At 42.4% G+C, this 17,257-nt stretch overlaps 1 protein-coding gene across 3 annotated transcripts in view; it reads right to left on the reverse strand.

Moving 5' to 3' along the window:
- Positions 1–3,258: 3,258 nt before the first annotated feature.
- The window catches only part of ryk (receptor like tyrosine kinase), a 49,548-nt gene continuing 35,549 nt past the window's right edge, over positions 3,259–17,257 (reverse strand). For all 3 annotated transcript variants that reach the window (XM_063891847.1, XM_063891848.1, XM_063891846.1), the window contains 8 exons: positions 16,119–16,244; positions 12,741–12,827; positions 11,983–12,052; positions 11,271–11,403; positions 9,438–9,547; positions 9,156–9,315; positions 5,766–5,902; positions 3,259–4,210 (listed from right to left, as the gene is read on the reverse strand). In XM_063891847.1, the coding sequence (XP_063747917.1) occupies positions 4,099–4,210; positions 5,766–5,902; positions 9,156–9,315; positions 9,438–9,547; positions 11,271–11,403; positions 11,983–12,052; positions 12,741–12,827; positions 16,119–16,244 (935 nt within the window). In that variant the 3' untranslated portion in view covers positions 3,259–4,098. The remainder of the gene's footprint in view (positions 4,211–5,765; positions 5,903–9,155; positions 9,316–9,437; positions 9,548–11,270; positions 11,404–11,982; positions 12,053–12,740; positions 12,828–16,118; positions 16,245–17,257) is intronic.

The following is a 17,257-nucleotide window of genomic DNA, read 5'->3' on the forward strand; positions in this document are numbered from 1 at the left end:
CCAGAATTAATGCTTCATTAAGTTTGGAATGCGCCCGCTAATCAGTGAAGGCCAGGGAGAGAGGACTCTTTGGGGGATAATTATATTATAAGTAGTTTTGATATAAATAAAGAAGCGTTATTTGACTACATACACCAAGTTATTTTCCTCAATCTCTATTCATCTTTGACTGTACATTATATGGAAGCCCATTAATTATAATCAGGGGTGGGGGCGGGGGCGTACATTTCAATACGATGTGTTTGACCTAAGGGTATTATGTAAGACAACACAACAATGTGACCTTAGAAATTAAGTAACCGGCCGTATCATAGCTCAGTGGGCAGAGCAGGCGGCCATATACTGGGGTTTGATCCCCATGCGGTGGACCCAGGTTCGAAGTCCCTTTACCGTGCATCTTCCCCTCTATATCCCCGTTTCTGAACTGCATTATATTAAAGGCACTAGTTGCCCAAAAAAGAAAAAAAAAGTAAAAAAAAGAATGAAGAAACCAAGATATGTAGGATCAAAATAGATTTTTTTTTTTATAGGAAAAGCTGTCTTTCATTAAGCATGTTCAGACAGAAGCCTATACACCAACACTGACACACATGAGCACATCGCCTCTGTAACTCCTCAAGCCATAATGTCAACCTCTAACTGAATAACCTCGCCCTAACTAACCCTAGCAAAGTACCTCGAAATAATGACTTTGTAAATAACTTGTTATTTTGAGATGCTATGAGTCAATATTTTATATATTTTTTTCAACATTTAAAATTAATTTACTAATGTTTGTGTTTAGAGATGCTAAAGATTTGGAGTCTAAGTTATCGTCTTATTTTTCTTACTTTTACTGGCAGAAATGGGCTTCCATATTCAAACTAAAAGACACAATACAACAGAACACCGCTAAAGGCTAAAACCACAACCCTGGTTCATGTATGGATATACAGCTCTGGAAAAAGACCAAGCAGCATTATCAGTTTCTCTGGTTTCACTATTTATAGGTTTGTCTTTGAGTTAAACAACATTTTTTATTTGTTTATTGTATTCTATAAACTCCTGACAACATTTCTCTGTGTTGGAATTCAACAGACACTGTAATGGCTGCCATACAGGTAGAGATTGAGATTTAAGAAACATTTAGAGTGGTCTCTTCATTTTTTTCCGGAGCTGTATATGAATAGCACTGTCAATAATGCAGTTTGAATAAATGCCAACTCTTTATTTATCTTCGTATGTGTGTTGGCCAAGTGGAACCATCACTATTGTCATTATTTACAACCTTTTCCTTTCTAGTGACAAGGGGAAATGCAGAAGCAGATTAACTCTACTGTGAATGTTCTTAATTACAAACTCCCCCAAGGTTGCTGATAACCATAAATGCCAAGAATAACATAATATATCACATTTACACATATGAAAGCCATTTCGCAGAAGACTCATTTTGTGATGTCATTTCTGAAAGTTTCAGACATGGTGTTGTGTTTATCTGGATTTGTAGTAGCACTTCCTTAGTTTCTGAAACAACTTCCTTAAACGTCCTTTCCACTGAATGTTTGACGCACTAACTCCAGGCTGTTTGTAGTATGTCTGAAGCATAAGAACACATGCTTATTCTACGGATGTGATGCAGACATGGAACAGTCATAAATCAGCATGATGTGCAGAAACTTTCAACACTAAATAAATGTAGTGACTGAGAGCGAACGTGCTGAGCTTTATGTTTCGGAGTACACTAATGACTGCTGTTTAAGAGATCACGACACATTATAAAGGAATATAGCAGCTCTTATGATGCACTGCAGCTAAATACAATGTTGATATGGGTCAATGATGATTCAATACAGCAAAAGCTGAAATTTCTCTTTCTGAGTTTTTACAATTATTACAAGACACGTAACGGACAACATAGAAAAGAAACACAAAAATGTGTTTATATGAATAAATGTATGTAATCAAAAGGCTTGATGCACGCTCTGAAGGAGGAAATGCATCTAGTTAGCTGTGGCTGCAGGTGTGAGCGGTGGTCTGGATAAGTAGCCTGAATAAACTCAGGTAACACCCTCAAACGTGTTCCTGGGATTTACCGGTTTTACTTTGCAAAATCTACGCAGATAACTGAGTAAACACCAGAGTATTGTGACATTAATATACAACTTCCACTTACTCAAGATGTCTTGCAGCTGCATTGCATTACTGTCTGCTCTGACTGTGACAACATGGCAGAACTGACACAGCTTTCTGACAAACTGACTCCCACGGCTGATTGATATTTTGAAAAGATGTCTTCTTCAAACGCTGCTGAGCGGACATCTCGAAGTGGATTCATATCACTGAAGAAAGGTTTTCCAAGGAAATGAGAACAGTTCACAAACCAGATAAAAAAAGATCCTAGCATTGAAATGCAAGTGACACTGAAAAGAAGGTGCAACATTTAGATATTATTCAACTGCATGATGTCTATGGTGTCTCACTTACACCATAGAGAAATTGGATATTGTTGGCGTAAACTTGAAAAGTTCTATCTTTGTCAATACCCAAGTGTGTTTAAAGAGGTGGTTTGGATTGATTGGAAGTACTTATCACTCAGTGTTATAACTTAAGCTGTGATTTAAGCTCTTCAAACCACCAGGCCCAGGTCCTCCTCTGGTTCATCTCCTGTATGTTAAAACTGACGAGTATTGAGTAGGACCTCATACAACCCCACTCCAATAAAACTCTCTCCATCTTAGTCTGTCCTTTTAAGGTTGATTTCCCCCCCACGGTCTTGCAGCAGATGCAAATGCATTCCACAAATATAATTTGTAGCATGAAAGGGCGATGGCTTGTAGAGCAGGGGATTTTAAGGATTCTGGACAAATTTGATTTTTCATAACTTTCCATTACAACATCCTGAAGAAAAGCAGTGTTCCTGTGACCTCAACTTCAGCCTTAATGTAGAAGCAAAACAAAAGCTTCTTGAAAGAGAGGAATAAAATACATATTGCAAACACATGGACGCTCTTCTTGTAGCTCTTTAGCATCACTAGTTAAAGCTTTCACATATTTGGCTCTTTTTTCCATTAGAACCAAGTCATCACAGTGTCGGAGCTCTGCAGGATTTCTTGTACCAAAACACAGGGCTTCAGACACAGCTTTCCTTCAAAACAAACATGACTGTGGTTTCAGGTGTTCTGCCTCAAACAAAGAGAAGAGCTTTGCTTCAACTCATCAGCAAGAACTGCACCAATACATGGCAGGCTCCTGATGTGAAAAAGTTAAATTAAGTAGACATTTTATATTTTAAAATCCCATTTATTTTGTGGATATGAAATCGGGAAGCACTTTAAAACCTTAATCCAACATGCAGTGACCATAGAGACACATCACAAAGATGTTAAAGGTGGAAGAATAGGATCAGGCCGAGCTGGTGGCAGTTTGTGTTCACAGTGATTATTAGAAAATAAAATCAGTCAAAAGAATCCTGTGAAGGGTTTTGTTCTGACGCAGAACAGTCAAGCTTATAAAATAGACAAGTTGTGATGATTCAGTTTGGAGGTCCAGATAGAAAGAAAATGTACAAAAGAGGAAGAAGGTGGTGACAAAAGAATAAAAATGTTCAAAATTCACTTAGATTTATAAAAGAAAATCAAGGTCATATATGTAGCTTTGCAATGCTGATTTAGAAAAAGCTGTAGCGTCCATCCATCTCATCCACGAGGAAAAAGTCTTTAGTGTGATCCGGAGGAAGTGTACCTTCAAGAAGAAATCCTGTCCTCAGAGAGGCTCCTCGTACCAAAGCTCTCCAAAGCATACAGAGCTTTAAGTGTATACACAACACAGCTACACTTTCTCACTAAAATACAAAACTGTAGAAAATACTGTCTTTAAAACCAGGTTGTTCGAGGCGTAAATTGTTCTATAAAAGTAATCGGTCCGATGGCACGTAAATGTCCGGGAATGCAGGTAAAGAGCACCATGTAGCCATCACTTCTAGACGTTACAAAGCACACAACATCTGACAATTTCAAGGAGACATGGCCAAGAAAACATCTTATAAGGCACATTTTATATTCCATGTATTCCTTATGAATAGTGCTCCTGTTCTTGGTAAACAAAAAAAGGAAGAGTGTTTTACACGTAAGCGCCCAATGCTGCATGGAACTCTGTGAGACACTGAACCAGCTGCTGGAACTTAGGCCTCTCCTCTGGATCCAGGGCCCAGCAGCAGGCCATCACTGCGAACCTGAAACACACAACACACCAGAGGTGAAACCAGTACCCAGATCTTGTACTTGAGTAAAAGTAGAAGTACTCAGATCTTGTTCTTGAGTAAAGTAGAAGTACTCAGATCTTGTACTTGAGTAAAGTAGAAGTACCAGAGTGTAGGAATACTCTGTCACAGTAAAAGTATTCTAAATGTTCCTCCAGTGAAAGTAGAAAGTACTCTCATCTAAATGTTCTTAAAGTAGCGACAGTAAAAGTAGTCATTGTGTGATTGGTCCATTTCAGAATAATATCTCTGATATGTTTTATAATGATTGATCATTAAAGTGTTCTCAGAGCTGGTAAAGGTGCAGCTAGTTTGAATGGCTTTGTATACTGCAGGGTAGCTGCTGGATTTACTGCAGGTGAACTAAAGTCTGATTTAAGGGCTGGTTATATTTACCATCATTAATGCAGATCTGTAAAGTAACTAAAGGGATTAAATACATGTAGTGCAGTAAAAGTACCCCATTTACCTCTGAACTGTAGTGCAGTAGAAGTACAAAGTAGCATCAAATTGTAATTCTCAAGTAAAGTACAAGTACCTCAAAATTGTACTTAAGTATCATATTAGTAAATCTACTTAGTTACTTTACACCACTGGATGTGTGTGTGTGTGTGTGTGTGTGTGTGTGTGTGTGTGTGTGTGTGTGTGTGTGTGTGTGTGTGTGTGCCTACAGTACATGGAGCAGGAGCTGCCTGTACAGCGCTGATATGGATGAGAGATAAAATCACTGTGAATAACACAGGCCCTTAATGCTTTTTATTTTCTATGCTCTAATATTTGGGAAAAGGAAGCCGTGGCCTCACCACCATTGTATATCCAAGGAAACCGTGTTCAGAGACCTAACAGAAGTCAGGTGATTTTTCCCAGAGGTCTTTGTGGTGTGTGATTTGGTGGGTGCAACAGATCTTTTTGGACCCATTGAAACACAGAACTTGGTACAGAGTTTATGTGTCTGAAGCACAGAAATGAACTGGCCCTTTTGGGAAAAAGCAAGAACTGACAGGCAGTCCAGGTGGGGAAAAACGGACGGATGGACAGCATGCAACAACAAACATACTCTCTAATAATTAAAATAATTATAATAGTAATTCATGTATCCTGCATGCCAGAACCACTGAACTCTCTCCACTTTCTTAGCTAATGAAGCCTGCAGGGAGATTGGATGAACGGCCTGCCCCCCCTCCACAGTAGCAGGTTGATTTGCTCCTTGTAGTGTCGGTGAAAGTGTGCACTAACACACTTCACCACAGAGCTCTGCACACTGACATTATGTGTTTATATAGCTGACGATGAGAAGGATGAGGAAGAGCTGAAACATGTCCACACTCGTCAGCTTTGAGCAGCTGTCCCGCCGGCCCTCAGACAGACCTAATAAGGGGCTGTACACATGCCATGTTTTTATGCACGCTCATTTAAACTGTTTTCAAAGGAGACGTGTGGAAGGTGAGTGATGCTGCAGCACACCAGCCCCCCAAGAAAAGAATATGTAGTGTGTACATGTGTGTGCGCGCTCTGTAAATCAACCTACAGTTCATCTGGACAGTTGATGGGCTGTGCTATTCTGTAGCCGTCCTTAAGGTAGGCGGACATCTCGAAGGGGTCGATGTCCACGTACGGGGTCTGACCCAGAGTCATCAGCTCCCACAAAGTCACTCCAAAGGCCCACTGTGAACACACACACGCACACACACACACACGCGACATAAGATTTTCATTGCCAACATATACGCTGTATCTGCTGTGCATATGACAAATAAAACCTTGAAACACACACACACACACACACACACACACACACACACACACACACACACACACACACACACACACACACACACACACACACACACACACACACACACACACACACACACACACACACACACACACACACACACACACACACACACACACACACACACACACACACACACACACACAGGATCAACATTGAGAACAGCGCTGGTTATAAACATGATCAACACAAGCTGTTGTCTCTGGTGTCAGCCTGGATAAACGCAATCAACATTTCACAGGAACAATGTGAGGAAATTATGAAATATAAATCAGTGTTTTTGTTGAGAGGATGGAAGCAAACAGTTTGGGACAGTGTGAGGGTCGGATAGGGTGGTGTTGAGCTGACCCTGCAGGCTGACCCCCCAGGAGGAACAAGCATTTCTATATCTGTGTGACTCTTTCACTGACCTCCAGCCAAGGTCACACTGAAGAGCTAACAATAGGCTCTGACCCGGCACTCGATACTTGGAATTTAGGGAGTCTAATGTAAAAATCAGACCGACAGCTTTTCTCTGCTGGCAGTGAACTATGAACAGACCATAATGTCTTCACTGAAGAACAGCTTACTGTGTGTTAGCATGTCATAACCTTACATGCAGCCTTTAAAGGAAATGAAGGGAGTGATTGAGGACACAGGGCACAGCGATGGGGGGGCTGCAGAGAGGGGGAGCGTGATGTACAGGACCCACCCTGCTCCTTTACTGCCAACCTTTCAAGCCAAGCCCAAACATCCTGACACTGACATGAGGACATGAGGGTATGGAGCGTTTAAGTGCGTGTGTGGGTGAATGTGTGTGTGTGTGTGTTTCTCTCATGATGCTACACAGTTCCATGTACTTCCCCTAAAGTTTAGTGGGTTGGTAATGCCAGGCGTCTGTTAATTGTAAGAGTAGGGGAGGGGGGGACTACTATGAAGTGTTGTGACCATAAGAGGAATGCGGGTGGGCAGGGGCATGTCTGGCAGCTGCTGTATCTCTGAGGATCTGTGGCGCTTCCCGGCTCTCCATGCCACGCCTGTTCTGCTCCCCCAACACAGGAAGGTCACATAGTGTTCCACACTCTTCCTCCCTTCCCTCGTCACCTTGACCAAGCCTCTAAGAATGGCAATTGGTTCCATTTCCTGCATCTCCCCCCCATTTCCCTTAAATAAAGTTATTAAAAACCCCTCAACAGACAGGAAAGGAAAGGGTTACATAACGCACCAATCAGGAACAGGTCAAGAGGCGCAGAGTGTCAGGCAAAAAGGGCAAAACAAACTAAAAACAGACACAAAAATGCCTTAAGAAAAGGGACATAAAATACCTACAGACACACACAAAAAGAAACATGTATAACTAGGGCTGGAAACCTTAACAAATAACCAAGTTTGACCCACACTTCCTATCGTGATTCCAGGGTGGATGTGTCCCATGAATTGCAGGGAAAGACAAAGACAGCGGAGGGATCCACAAGCTTCATGTGTTCACTGACTGGAGAGCACTGGACATCAGCTGATCCATCACTACCTCCCTCCACACAGCTGATCCATCACTACCTCCCTCCACACAGCTGATCCATCACTACCTCCCTCCACACAGCTGATCCATCACTACCTCCCTCACACACAGCTGATCCATCACTACCTCCATCACACCCAGCTGATCCATCACTACCTCCCTCCACACAGCTGATCCATCACTACCTCCCTCCACACAGCTGATCCATCACTACCTCCCTCACATGCTGATCCATCACTACCTCCCTCACATGCTGATCCATCACTACCTCCCTCCACACAGCTGATCCAGGACTGATGCTCTGCTCTCGCTCTCCAGCTGTGGTGAAAACAGCGGAAAGGCATTTTGCAGAAGCATGCAAAGTAGAGAGAGATATTGGACAGAGTCCCACTGTAGGAGCAGACAGAGCTGCAGAGACAGCAGCAGAGACAATCTGTCCATCATACAGAGGGCAACCACCTCTCTGACAGCAGCTTTATCCATGATGTAGCTAAGTGTCCCAAAGAATTGTCAGACTTTAAGCCAAAAATCCAGAAATCATCAAAACTTAGCTGAGATCCTACAACTTCTTCAAACCTAACAGTGATAAACCGAGGTTGTCCTCATCAATTCCCCCATAACCAAATCTGACAGTTTCTCCATTTCCATACAAAACTCTTCAGTCCCACCCTCCCCTCAGGTTAAGAGACCTGGTGTCATCCTCGACAGCACACTTTCCTTCAAACCTCACATCAGTAATGTCATTCAGTCTGCTTATTTCCATAGTTGTGACATCAACCGCACTGCACGCCCACACCCTGGTCACTTCATCGACTACAGCAGCTCTTGCCTTTTTGGTATCCCTCCATCCATGGTCAAAAACACTGCCGCCCGCATCATCTGCCCCCCCACCCCCGCCCCCCCCCCGGAAATGTGGGCTGGCTTTACATTGAACTCCTGGCAACGTCCCGCCTACGTGACACGTCTCAACCTATCATCCCCCATATACAGTCGTGAGCTGAATCCCCTCCGCACCTCTGTGTGTGTGTGTATTCAGCAGGATGTCTGCAGGAGGGACTTAGAGTTGTTGTATATAATACATATAATGTCTCTGTTCTAGTGGTAAACACTGAGAAGTGTTTCAGAAATAATGCTGGATGTGGTTTGGAACATTATATGGCGTTTAATCACGGCAGCGTTTAGCTGAGTTTCTCCCGGTAGAAAACTCTCTTCAGAGGAAAGATCATGACGCTCCAAAGGGGCGTGGCCAGCAGCAGCTAGTTCATTTAAAGCTACAGTCACAGAATCAGCACTTCAGGAACAGGGCTGAAATAGAGGGGGATGACGCATGCTACAATGGGGGATCTGTTTGGTATTTTGAGCAAAACACTTCACAGACATGTTTTGTAGAGATATGGCCCTCCAATATATTGTTTAAATATAGCATAATAGGAGGCTTTAAAGATGACATACTACATTGTGTTGTTTTTTTTTTTTTTATCTGCTCGTGTTTTGTATCTACAGCAACGTTGAGCCCTGGGAGATGCCTATATAAATCAAATGCATTATTATTATTATTGTTTCATGTCCACAGATAAAGTGTGTGTGTGTGTGTGTGTGTGTTTGTGTGTTACTGCAGGTCTTACAACATCACTGGCGCTGGAGAAGTCGTTGTTGAGCAGGCTCTCCAGGGCCATCCAGCGCACCGGCCGGTTCTCATTGTCCCCGAGACAGTGGTAATCCATGGGAAATAGGTCTCGGGCGAGAGCATTGTCTGTTATCTTCACCTGCATGTTGTCGTCAATGCTGTGGGGCGGGGGGGAGAAAAATGTGGCATCTTTATTTTTTGTAATTACTTTACAATCCAAATCACCTGAATGCTGAAGGGCAGCACTGAGGACCGCTCTGGGCCGGGCAAGGACACTTACACACAGTTCCTGGCAGCGAGGTCTTTGTGGATGACCTCCCTGCGGGAGAGGTAACTCATCCCACATGCAATCTGGATGGCCATGTAAACCAGGTCCTGTTGAGAGATCGCCTGATAGGAAATGAGGGAGCGAGAGAGACAATGTGAAGCAGCAACAGGAAATACGCTCGAATGGGGGGGGTTATGAAATTAAACACATGACTGGTTTGAACACTGATGTCTATGTTTTGAGCTAAAGGCATGGCTCTAAGGATGGTTGTATTGGTGTGTCGGCCCCTTGCCACCTGGTTAATTAATGCATACGCCATGACTTACAAATATTCAGTGTACCAAAAATACTTTTCCTTCAGAGCCATGAGTCACATGGCTCCATAACTGTAGTCTGACATCAAGTTTGGATAATTCACTTTTTCTGTAGCACCATCATCTGGTACTCTGGTGTTTACTAGCAAATGTTATCATGCTAATCTTAATGTTTTATTGCTAAAAAAGCCAAAGCAGGGGGGTGAACATGGTAAGCATTGTTAGCATGCTTGCTGCTTTTAAAAATGTAGCTCAAAGAACCGCTGTGGTTAAGAACAGCCTGACAAAGCGGGGCTTTTCACAGCACACCTTGCCCCAGGCAGAGAGCTGTCAGTTCGGGCTGAGAAAGCTTTCTGACTGGACCATACCCGGCACATTCCGAAGTGTGCTTCCCCAGACTCTAGCCCAGTGCTTGCTTAACCTGCTCGGGAGCACGGTCAGAATGTATTTAAACAGCCTGTATACAAACTTGACCCGCTCCTGAAATAGAACCACCACATATTATTTGTCTAACATACAGTATTTTATGTTTTGTACATTTTAATTTTGTAGCAAGACAAATTCATTCAGCTACACAATCCATTCCTCCACACACAAAGCAGACATGTTTGGACTGTTGTAATCTTACCTGGCAGTGGACAGTGTGATACAACCTCCATTAATGAATGTGTTAACCCCAAACACAGGAAAACAAAGTCTTGGCAGGCAGAGAACAGAGATAATAACATTTTACGTCAACAACAAGTCCGATGTGTGGAGCTGGTACCAGACTGTGTGTGTCCACCAGGCAGCTCTTACAGCTGGGTAGTCAGTGGAACAAGCACAACTGTGAAGGTTAACTGGGTTTTTTCTCACTGTTCCACCTTCCAAAGCAGATGTTCTCTCACAGTGAATGCCACACTGTTGTTCCCTTCAGTGCTTTCCTGGGCTGTGTATCCTCTGTACTGGAGCATTTCTGATTTACAGCTTCAGGTTTATTGCACAACTTAATGACTATGTCTTTGTCTCCTACAACTGCCAAAAGGACTTAATGAGATTGCAGAGTACGAAGGTGCTGATGTGCTACCTGAAACTTTACAAAGCGGTTCTGATTAATGCACATGGATGGCAAGCTTCATCTTGTGATGGCAAAGTGTTTGCTACATCTGTATTCTGCAGCTGATTGATTGGTTGGATCTGTGCTGTGGCTTTGCCAAGTGCATCAAAGACTCCCCGGGGTTAACTGTACAAAAGCCTGATTGTCTTTACATAGCGTATGTAAATCTTCGCCTTAAGCACAGGCTTCAAGACTACATCAACAGCCCTTTTATTAATAGATAAACACTACTTACAGCTTCGTGTCACTTTATGATTGCTCCAAACACACAAAAAGTTATTTCAGGCTCCACTCAACTGAATATATTCTGAATTTTCTTCTAATTTAGGGAATTTATTTTAACAGCTCTATAACTGTCTCAATCATGGCTTACATTGAGCCATTTATCTTAATGGTTTAAAATGTGTTTTGATTCACTCAATGTTAAAGCCTCACCTGTGGGTTGTTAGCCTCAGCTAGCTTGCATTGGCGCAGGAACAGCTTGAGATTCCCCCAGGCCATGAAGGGCAGCAGCACCATGGGCTTCTCTCCGTCCTCCGTGCACACCTGGCTTATCGGCAGCAGGTTTCTGAAGATGGAGAGAACAATGAGTAACACAGCTGTACATGCTGTTAATGTGAATGTGCAGAATATGGTGCACGTCAACGAGATTCCTGGACGATAGAAGTGCATGTTAACCGAGGGGAGGTGGGGGTGTAATCCATCTATTACCAAACTGTGGAAGGGTCAACCTTCTGACCTCGAGCAGAAGAAAGGGGAAGGAGCGGGCCCACAGGACGACGGGCCGTCTCTCTGTCTGTCTGATGCTTCTCAAACTACAGGACCCATCAGCCCAATGTCTGTGTGCTCATTTATGAATGTATGCTGTAGGACCTACCGTAGTTACCCGGACACAATAGAAAAAGAAAAACCTATGTAAGAGCAGTTCAAACCTTCACTGACTCTTCACTCTTCTTACCGGGCCGTTAGGATTTGTGTCAAGTCAACAGCTGCTTCAGTAGCAAACACCATGTCGAGCTATCGATGAGGCTAACAACAAACCATACCTAGCTCTTGACCAAAAACCTAAGACATTTGAATGTTTTAATCAAGTCAAATTGACCAGAAAAGCTCTTTAAAAACAAAGATAGTCATTAGTTCCACTCACCGATGATGAAGTCCACGGAGCTTGCAACTTTCAGTCAACATCATGGTCACCTGCACTTCAGAGGCGTGATCTAAACAATTTGATCAAACACGAAATCAGATTAAAAACTGGAGCAGAACTAGAGTGACCTGTGCAGTAAAAAGTTCTTAGAACAGTCTGAACTCTTTGACCCCATGCAGTGTGTGAATTGTTATGTTTCCCTGCACACATTCCCCTACCAACAGTCATTTGTAGTGGGAAACTTCAGAGGAACGCAGACTTGTGCCAAACTCACTGCCGGACACATTTTAATCTGTGTGCGCAGCTTTGCCACCGCCTGGTACTTATGGAAGCAGTATTGTTCTTTTCCCTAAAGGCGCATAAGGAGGAAGTAAAGACTTTAACAAAGCAAAGACTGGCATGAGGATATTGTTCCCAGACTGGTATCCACCCCTCCTTGAGTAAACATGATAGAATGGAGAGGTCAGAAGGCAACTGGCAGAGAAATGTGACACATGCCGCTGACAAAGAACCTGAGCGTCCCACGTAAAGGATCTTTCACTGGGAACCCTGCAGCACGAGAAATATCATTCATTAACTTTGAAACTCGGCTTCCTGTTTACTCAAGAGCTAAATCTGTCGTTAGTCTCACACCTTCAGCAGTACAATCCTGTATTGGCAATCACCTTTCTAAGCAACACACTGGCACTGTGATTAGCACCTTAATATGAGACCAGGGAACTTACAACAATATTTTCCTATATTTAGTGTGTGCATACCTTTCACTGTCTTTACAAAGACCTCCTTCTCTTTACTGGAGTCCTTTTCATCCAGCAGCACGCCGTGGAATATGCGGCCAAACGTGCCTGTCAAAGAAGAGACACAGTGTTTTATTTGAGGGAAAAGGGCAGGAGAGACACAGAAGGAGGTACCGCATTCAAAAACCAAAATGTCACCTCACTCACAGGTCGCCACGCATGACGGATCTGCGGACTGGTGAAAATGCTTTGTCTCACAAAAATGATTGCACAGCATTGGCTCTTGTCTCACTGACTAGAGCCAAAACAAGAGGGATTCAGTGAGTTGAGAGGAGCTTTCATCACCAAGAACGATTCAGAAATACACACGATGTGGAAAGGCCAAGTGAGCGCGTTCATCATCTCCTTTGTCTAAACTGTCACCCCGTTGCTCCAGGACTTTACTGAGGTAAAATGCCATTTAAGAACATAAACCATCAACATAAACTTCCAAAAAAATCTGAGCCCTGGGGCTATCTGTGACTTGTGTTTCAACAGGAGGAGAGACGGAGCACAACAACAGGGTTAGTGTTCCACCGTCTCCCTCCCTCCACCAGCTCCCCTGTAAAGCCTGTCTGGACCTGCTGCCTCCAGGAAACACAACCAGAGTTCCCCAGCCTTGCAGACAGGGGCCTGATTGTCTTTGTTTGCCGTTTCTTTAGTTGTTATTTCTCGGGTTTTAATCTATTATTTATGCCATTGTGTTTAAAGGATTTGATGCAGGTGGACTGCACTGGTAAGACTCCTTACACACCAATGTAAATCAGGGAGTTACATTATTCGCACGTTTAGATATTTAAGCGTTTACATGCAAATTGATTTAGTTATGGCTACTTTGCATTAATTTCAATATCAGGATGCATGAACAGGACCTAAAAACCCTAAGAATAAGCAATATCAAAATAAAAGTCTCCAGCTGTTGCACAAGGCAGTATCACGAACACCCCGCAGGGTAAAGTACATCTTTAACAGCTGTCCATTGAAAAACCCATTTGATAACCACACCCATCCAAAGGTTAAGATAGCAAATAGCAGGACCAATAAACTGACACAGAACATAACCTATAAAGCTGCGGATCAAGAAATACAGCCATGGTGAGATCAAATCATATGACTCATTTTATGGACAGATGACTAAGTATCTTAAGCGAGCAGAGTAACGAAGTGAGAAGGACAGTTCAGGCTGTTGAACAGGTATAATAATAAACAGCTGTATTTTTTTATTATACCTTCTCCTCGTTGCTGTAAATTAAGTCAGGGGATCAGCACAGTTATGAACCCTCAGCCTGAAGGGAACATCCAGTAGTGAGTGCCCTATTATTCTAATTGTCAGGTGCAGCTCCTCTTCTCACCCTCTGTCTGAAACCAGAGCCCACTCTGTTCTGATTGGTTGACCGCTTAGAGATGTCCGGCCCCTTAGCCTATCAGGTAGAATTTGTTGGAGCGTTAGCCAATAGAACTGGGAGTGCTCCAGAGTGATGTCATTATGTTCAGGAAGTAAACAAGGGAGGGGGTGGATGACTCCCACTACACACACTAGGGAAACCTCGGTTTTTGAAAGCCAACAATCATAAAGTGAGGTAAAAAAAGCTCTTGTGAATTTTAGACATGTTAACATCTTTTTCCAATAAATCCTGACTTTACGATGATTTGAACAAAGAGTACTGCCCATGTTGTCATTGAAATTTTAGTCGGAAAGAAGAACACCAAAACACAAAAGGGCCTTGAAGTGCCATTTAAAAACCAAAACATCCACACGTTTCAACCCCATTACATTGAAATCACCCCTGGGCAACTATTACATCATCCACACACAGCAGCATTAAATCCCAGAGTAGGCAAATCTCCAGGAAGTGAGTACAGTCTTGTTCAGCTCCATCGCTACATGACGATTGATCGAGCCAAAACTGAAGCCCAAACAGTGATGTTTATCTTTGGGACACGGCCAGGGAGAGAGATTTATAAACCTCAGTCTAAGGCTTTCTGTTAATATGTAATATGTCTCAGCAAGAACAAACTTCTGCTACTTCAGGTTCAGAGCAAGGTTCCACTGACCTGATGCCTTCATGCTATCAGTCACGTCTCCTTCATAAGCACAGGTTAACACTATTCATGAATAGGAATATAATGTAACTTCTTGTACGTACTAATTTATTAGGCAACTGAAAATACAACGTTTCTGTACAAAAGGATCCCACACAAGAGATCCTTATCAAACACCATTACACATTTGGTAATACTCTAGCACCTGTTTCCAAATAGCCTCTGGCAGCCTAGATGTTTACAGCTGCTGCGAGTGAAAGCTGTGCACATTATAGATCTTAAGATTGAAAGGCTCTTGTGAAAGTTCATATTCATTAATTGACCAAGCTGAAAGGGAACTCTTGCAATGAGCAAGGTTACAATACTAGCAAAAAAATTATTACCATGTAAGAGTTGAATAGCTCCCTCCCCTGCTTTTTAAACACTTTTCCCTTCATAACTTAGTTGTGATAATGAATGGTAAAGCCAGCACATCAGTTCACTTTTTAACTTCACATATGAATAACTTCTATATATATGTGTGTGTATATGGTGATGAGCTCGTTGCAGCCCATGGCGAATCCTCGGTTTGCTTTGGAAGCATGCATTATTGTGAACAAACCTTGAGATCTGGTTTGGCACTATTTGAATAATTAAACATATATAATCATAGATATATGTAAATACAAATGGTCTCTCATACGTTTATTGAAAGTGTTCTTTCATATACTTACATACAAAATGACATGTGGTCTAGGTTATAGTCATATATACACATTCTATAAATACATGTCCCTGTTTATTATACATGGCAAGTTTAAATATACATTCTCATTTAGAATTAATTTCAGCCAACGCTGTTGTAATGCTCGTCGCATTACTCATTACTCATTACTCATTACTCATTACTCATTACTTTTTTGTTCTTGGTATTTTTAAGGAATTATTTTTGTATATATATGTATTTTTTATTTGGAAGAACCACTAGCACATGTTCTTTTTTTCACAGTTCTTTTATTGAAGTCTCTGAGCTCTGTACTCGGGACCAAACCTGAGTATCTATATACAGTAATGTAATGTAATAACTATGCATGTGTTTGGTGATAAGCTATGTTATTAATTACAGCAACTCCCATCAGAAACCTCTCCACTCCAAATCAAACCCCCCCCCCCCCCCCCCCCCCCCCCCCTCATCACACGAGAAGCATCTCCTCAAAGACAATCTGTGTTCCCCTTTTCAGTGACTTTCTCGAGAAAATGTTAGTTCTGAAGAAAACGTAAGTGGGAGCTTTAAAGTGGAAAGAAAGAAAGAGTAAATGGGACAAGAGAGACAAATACCTTCGTGCAACACGTCTCGTAACGTGACTCTCTCCCTTGAGATGGCGATGTCTTTCACTTTAGCTTTGGCCTCCATTAGAGTAACACTCCTCAGGTCATTCTTCTCGATGCGGAGCGATGGGTAACCTGTGAGGAGAGAACAACACAGACATGAGCCAAATGTAAACAAAGCACTTTAAAAAGGTTCTTTAACCCGGATTAACACTGGAACACAACCTGGGGAACTGCTTCACATGTTGACATTTCTAAAACACCTAGAATCCTCATTCCAATTCTTTGAACTCAAGCAATTACAAAAAACCAGTCAGCAGGAGCTGCAAGTACCCTGTACACACGTCATGCAAAGGCCTCTATTACAGCTCCTCCATTACATAACCTTCCTGTGTGCTCCGTCAGTAGCTGCTGGCTTAGGTCTGCTGTGAGGTAGGCTTTAAGAAACACACAAACACAAAATTCATTGCACACATTTGAAAAACTGTTAATGTGTATTAAACAAGTCAGTGTTTAGAGCGGACTCAGGGGGGCATGGCTGCTAGACAGACTGTAGATAAAAACAAGAGAAAAGAAGATGGAAAAACTGTCGGACTTGATATAAAAGCACCTAAAGACAGACCCCATCTGGGTTCAAAGATGCAGACATAGCGACATACATTATACTTTGATTCAAAGTGGAAATCTACTGTATGGGGCAAACTGTATAGTAACACACCACAGGTCAATGTTGCCCCCTGCTGCTTAGATGTGAAGTTGTTTTTGTTTACAATAAATGATAAATACAGTCAGGGGCGTCACTAGGTTTTAAGGACAGGGGGGCTAAGCCCCCAGGAGATGCACAGGATGTGAGCGAACGTTTAATTTCACAAACAGCTAACAAAAACTGAGAAATTGCCTTACACTTTCTGGACAGATTTAACAGATCCTTTACTGTGTAAATGTTTCGGGCCACCATTACATCTTTAATACAGTACAACAACAAACACAGGAAGTACTGTATGTTCACAGCATTAACAACAACAAAAAAAGAACAATCACATAGTTACAGTGCCCTATTTAACCAATGCTTCTTATTCATTAACAGCCCACATGTATGATCCAAAACTATGCAAAAAAAAGAGCACTGTGTTCTCACTAAGTACATT

Source organism: Eleginops maclovinus, chromosome 9, assembly GCF_036324505.1.
Source record: "Eleginops maclovinus isolate JMC-PN-2008 ecotype Puerto Natales chromosome 9, JC_Emac_rtc_rv5, whole genome shotgun sequence".
In the NCBI taxonomy this organism is placed as follows: domain Eukaryota; kingdom Metazoa; phylum Chordata; class Actinopteri; order Perciformes; family Eleginopidae; genus Eleginops; species Eleginops maclovinus.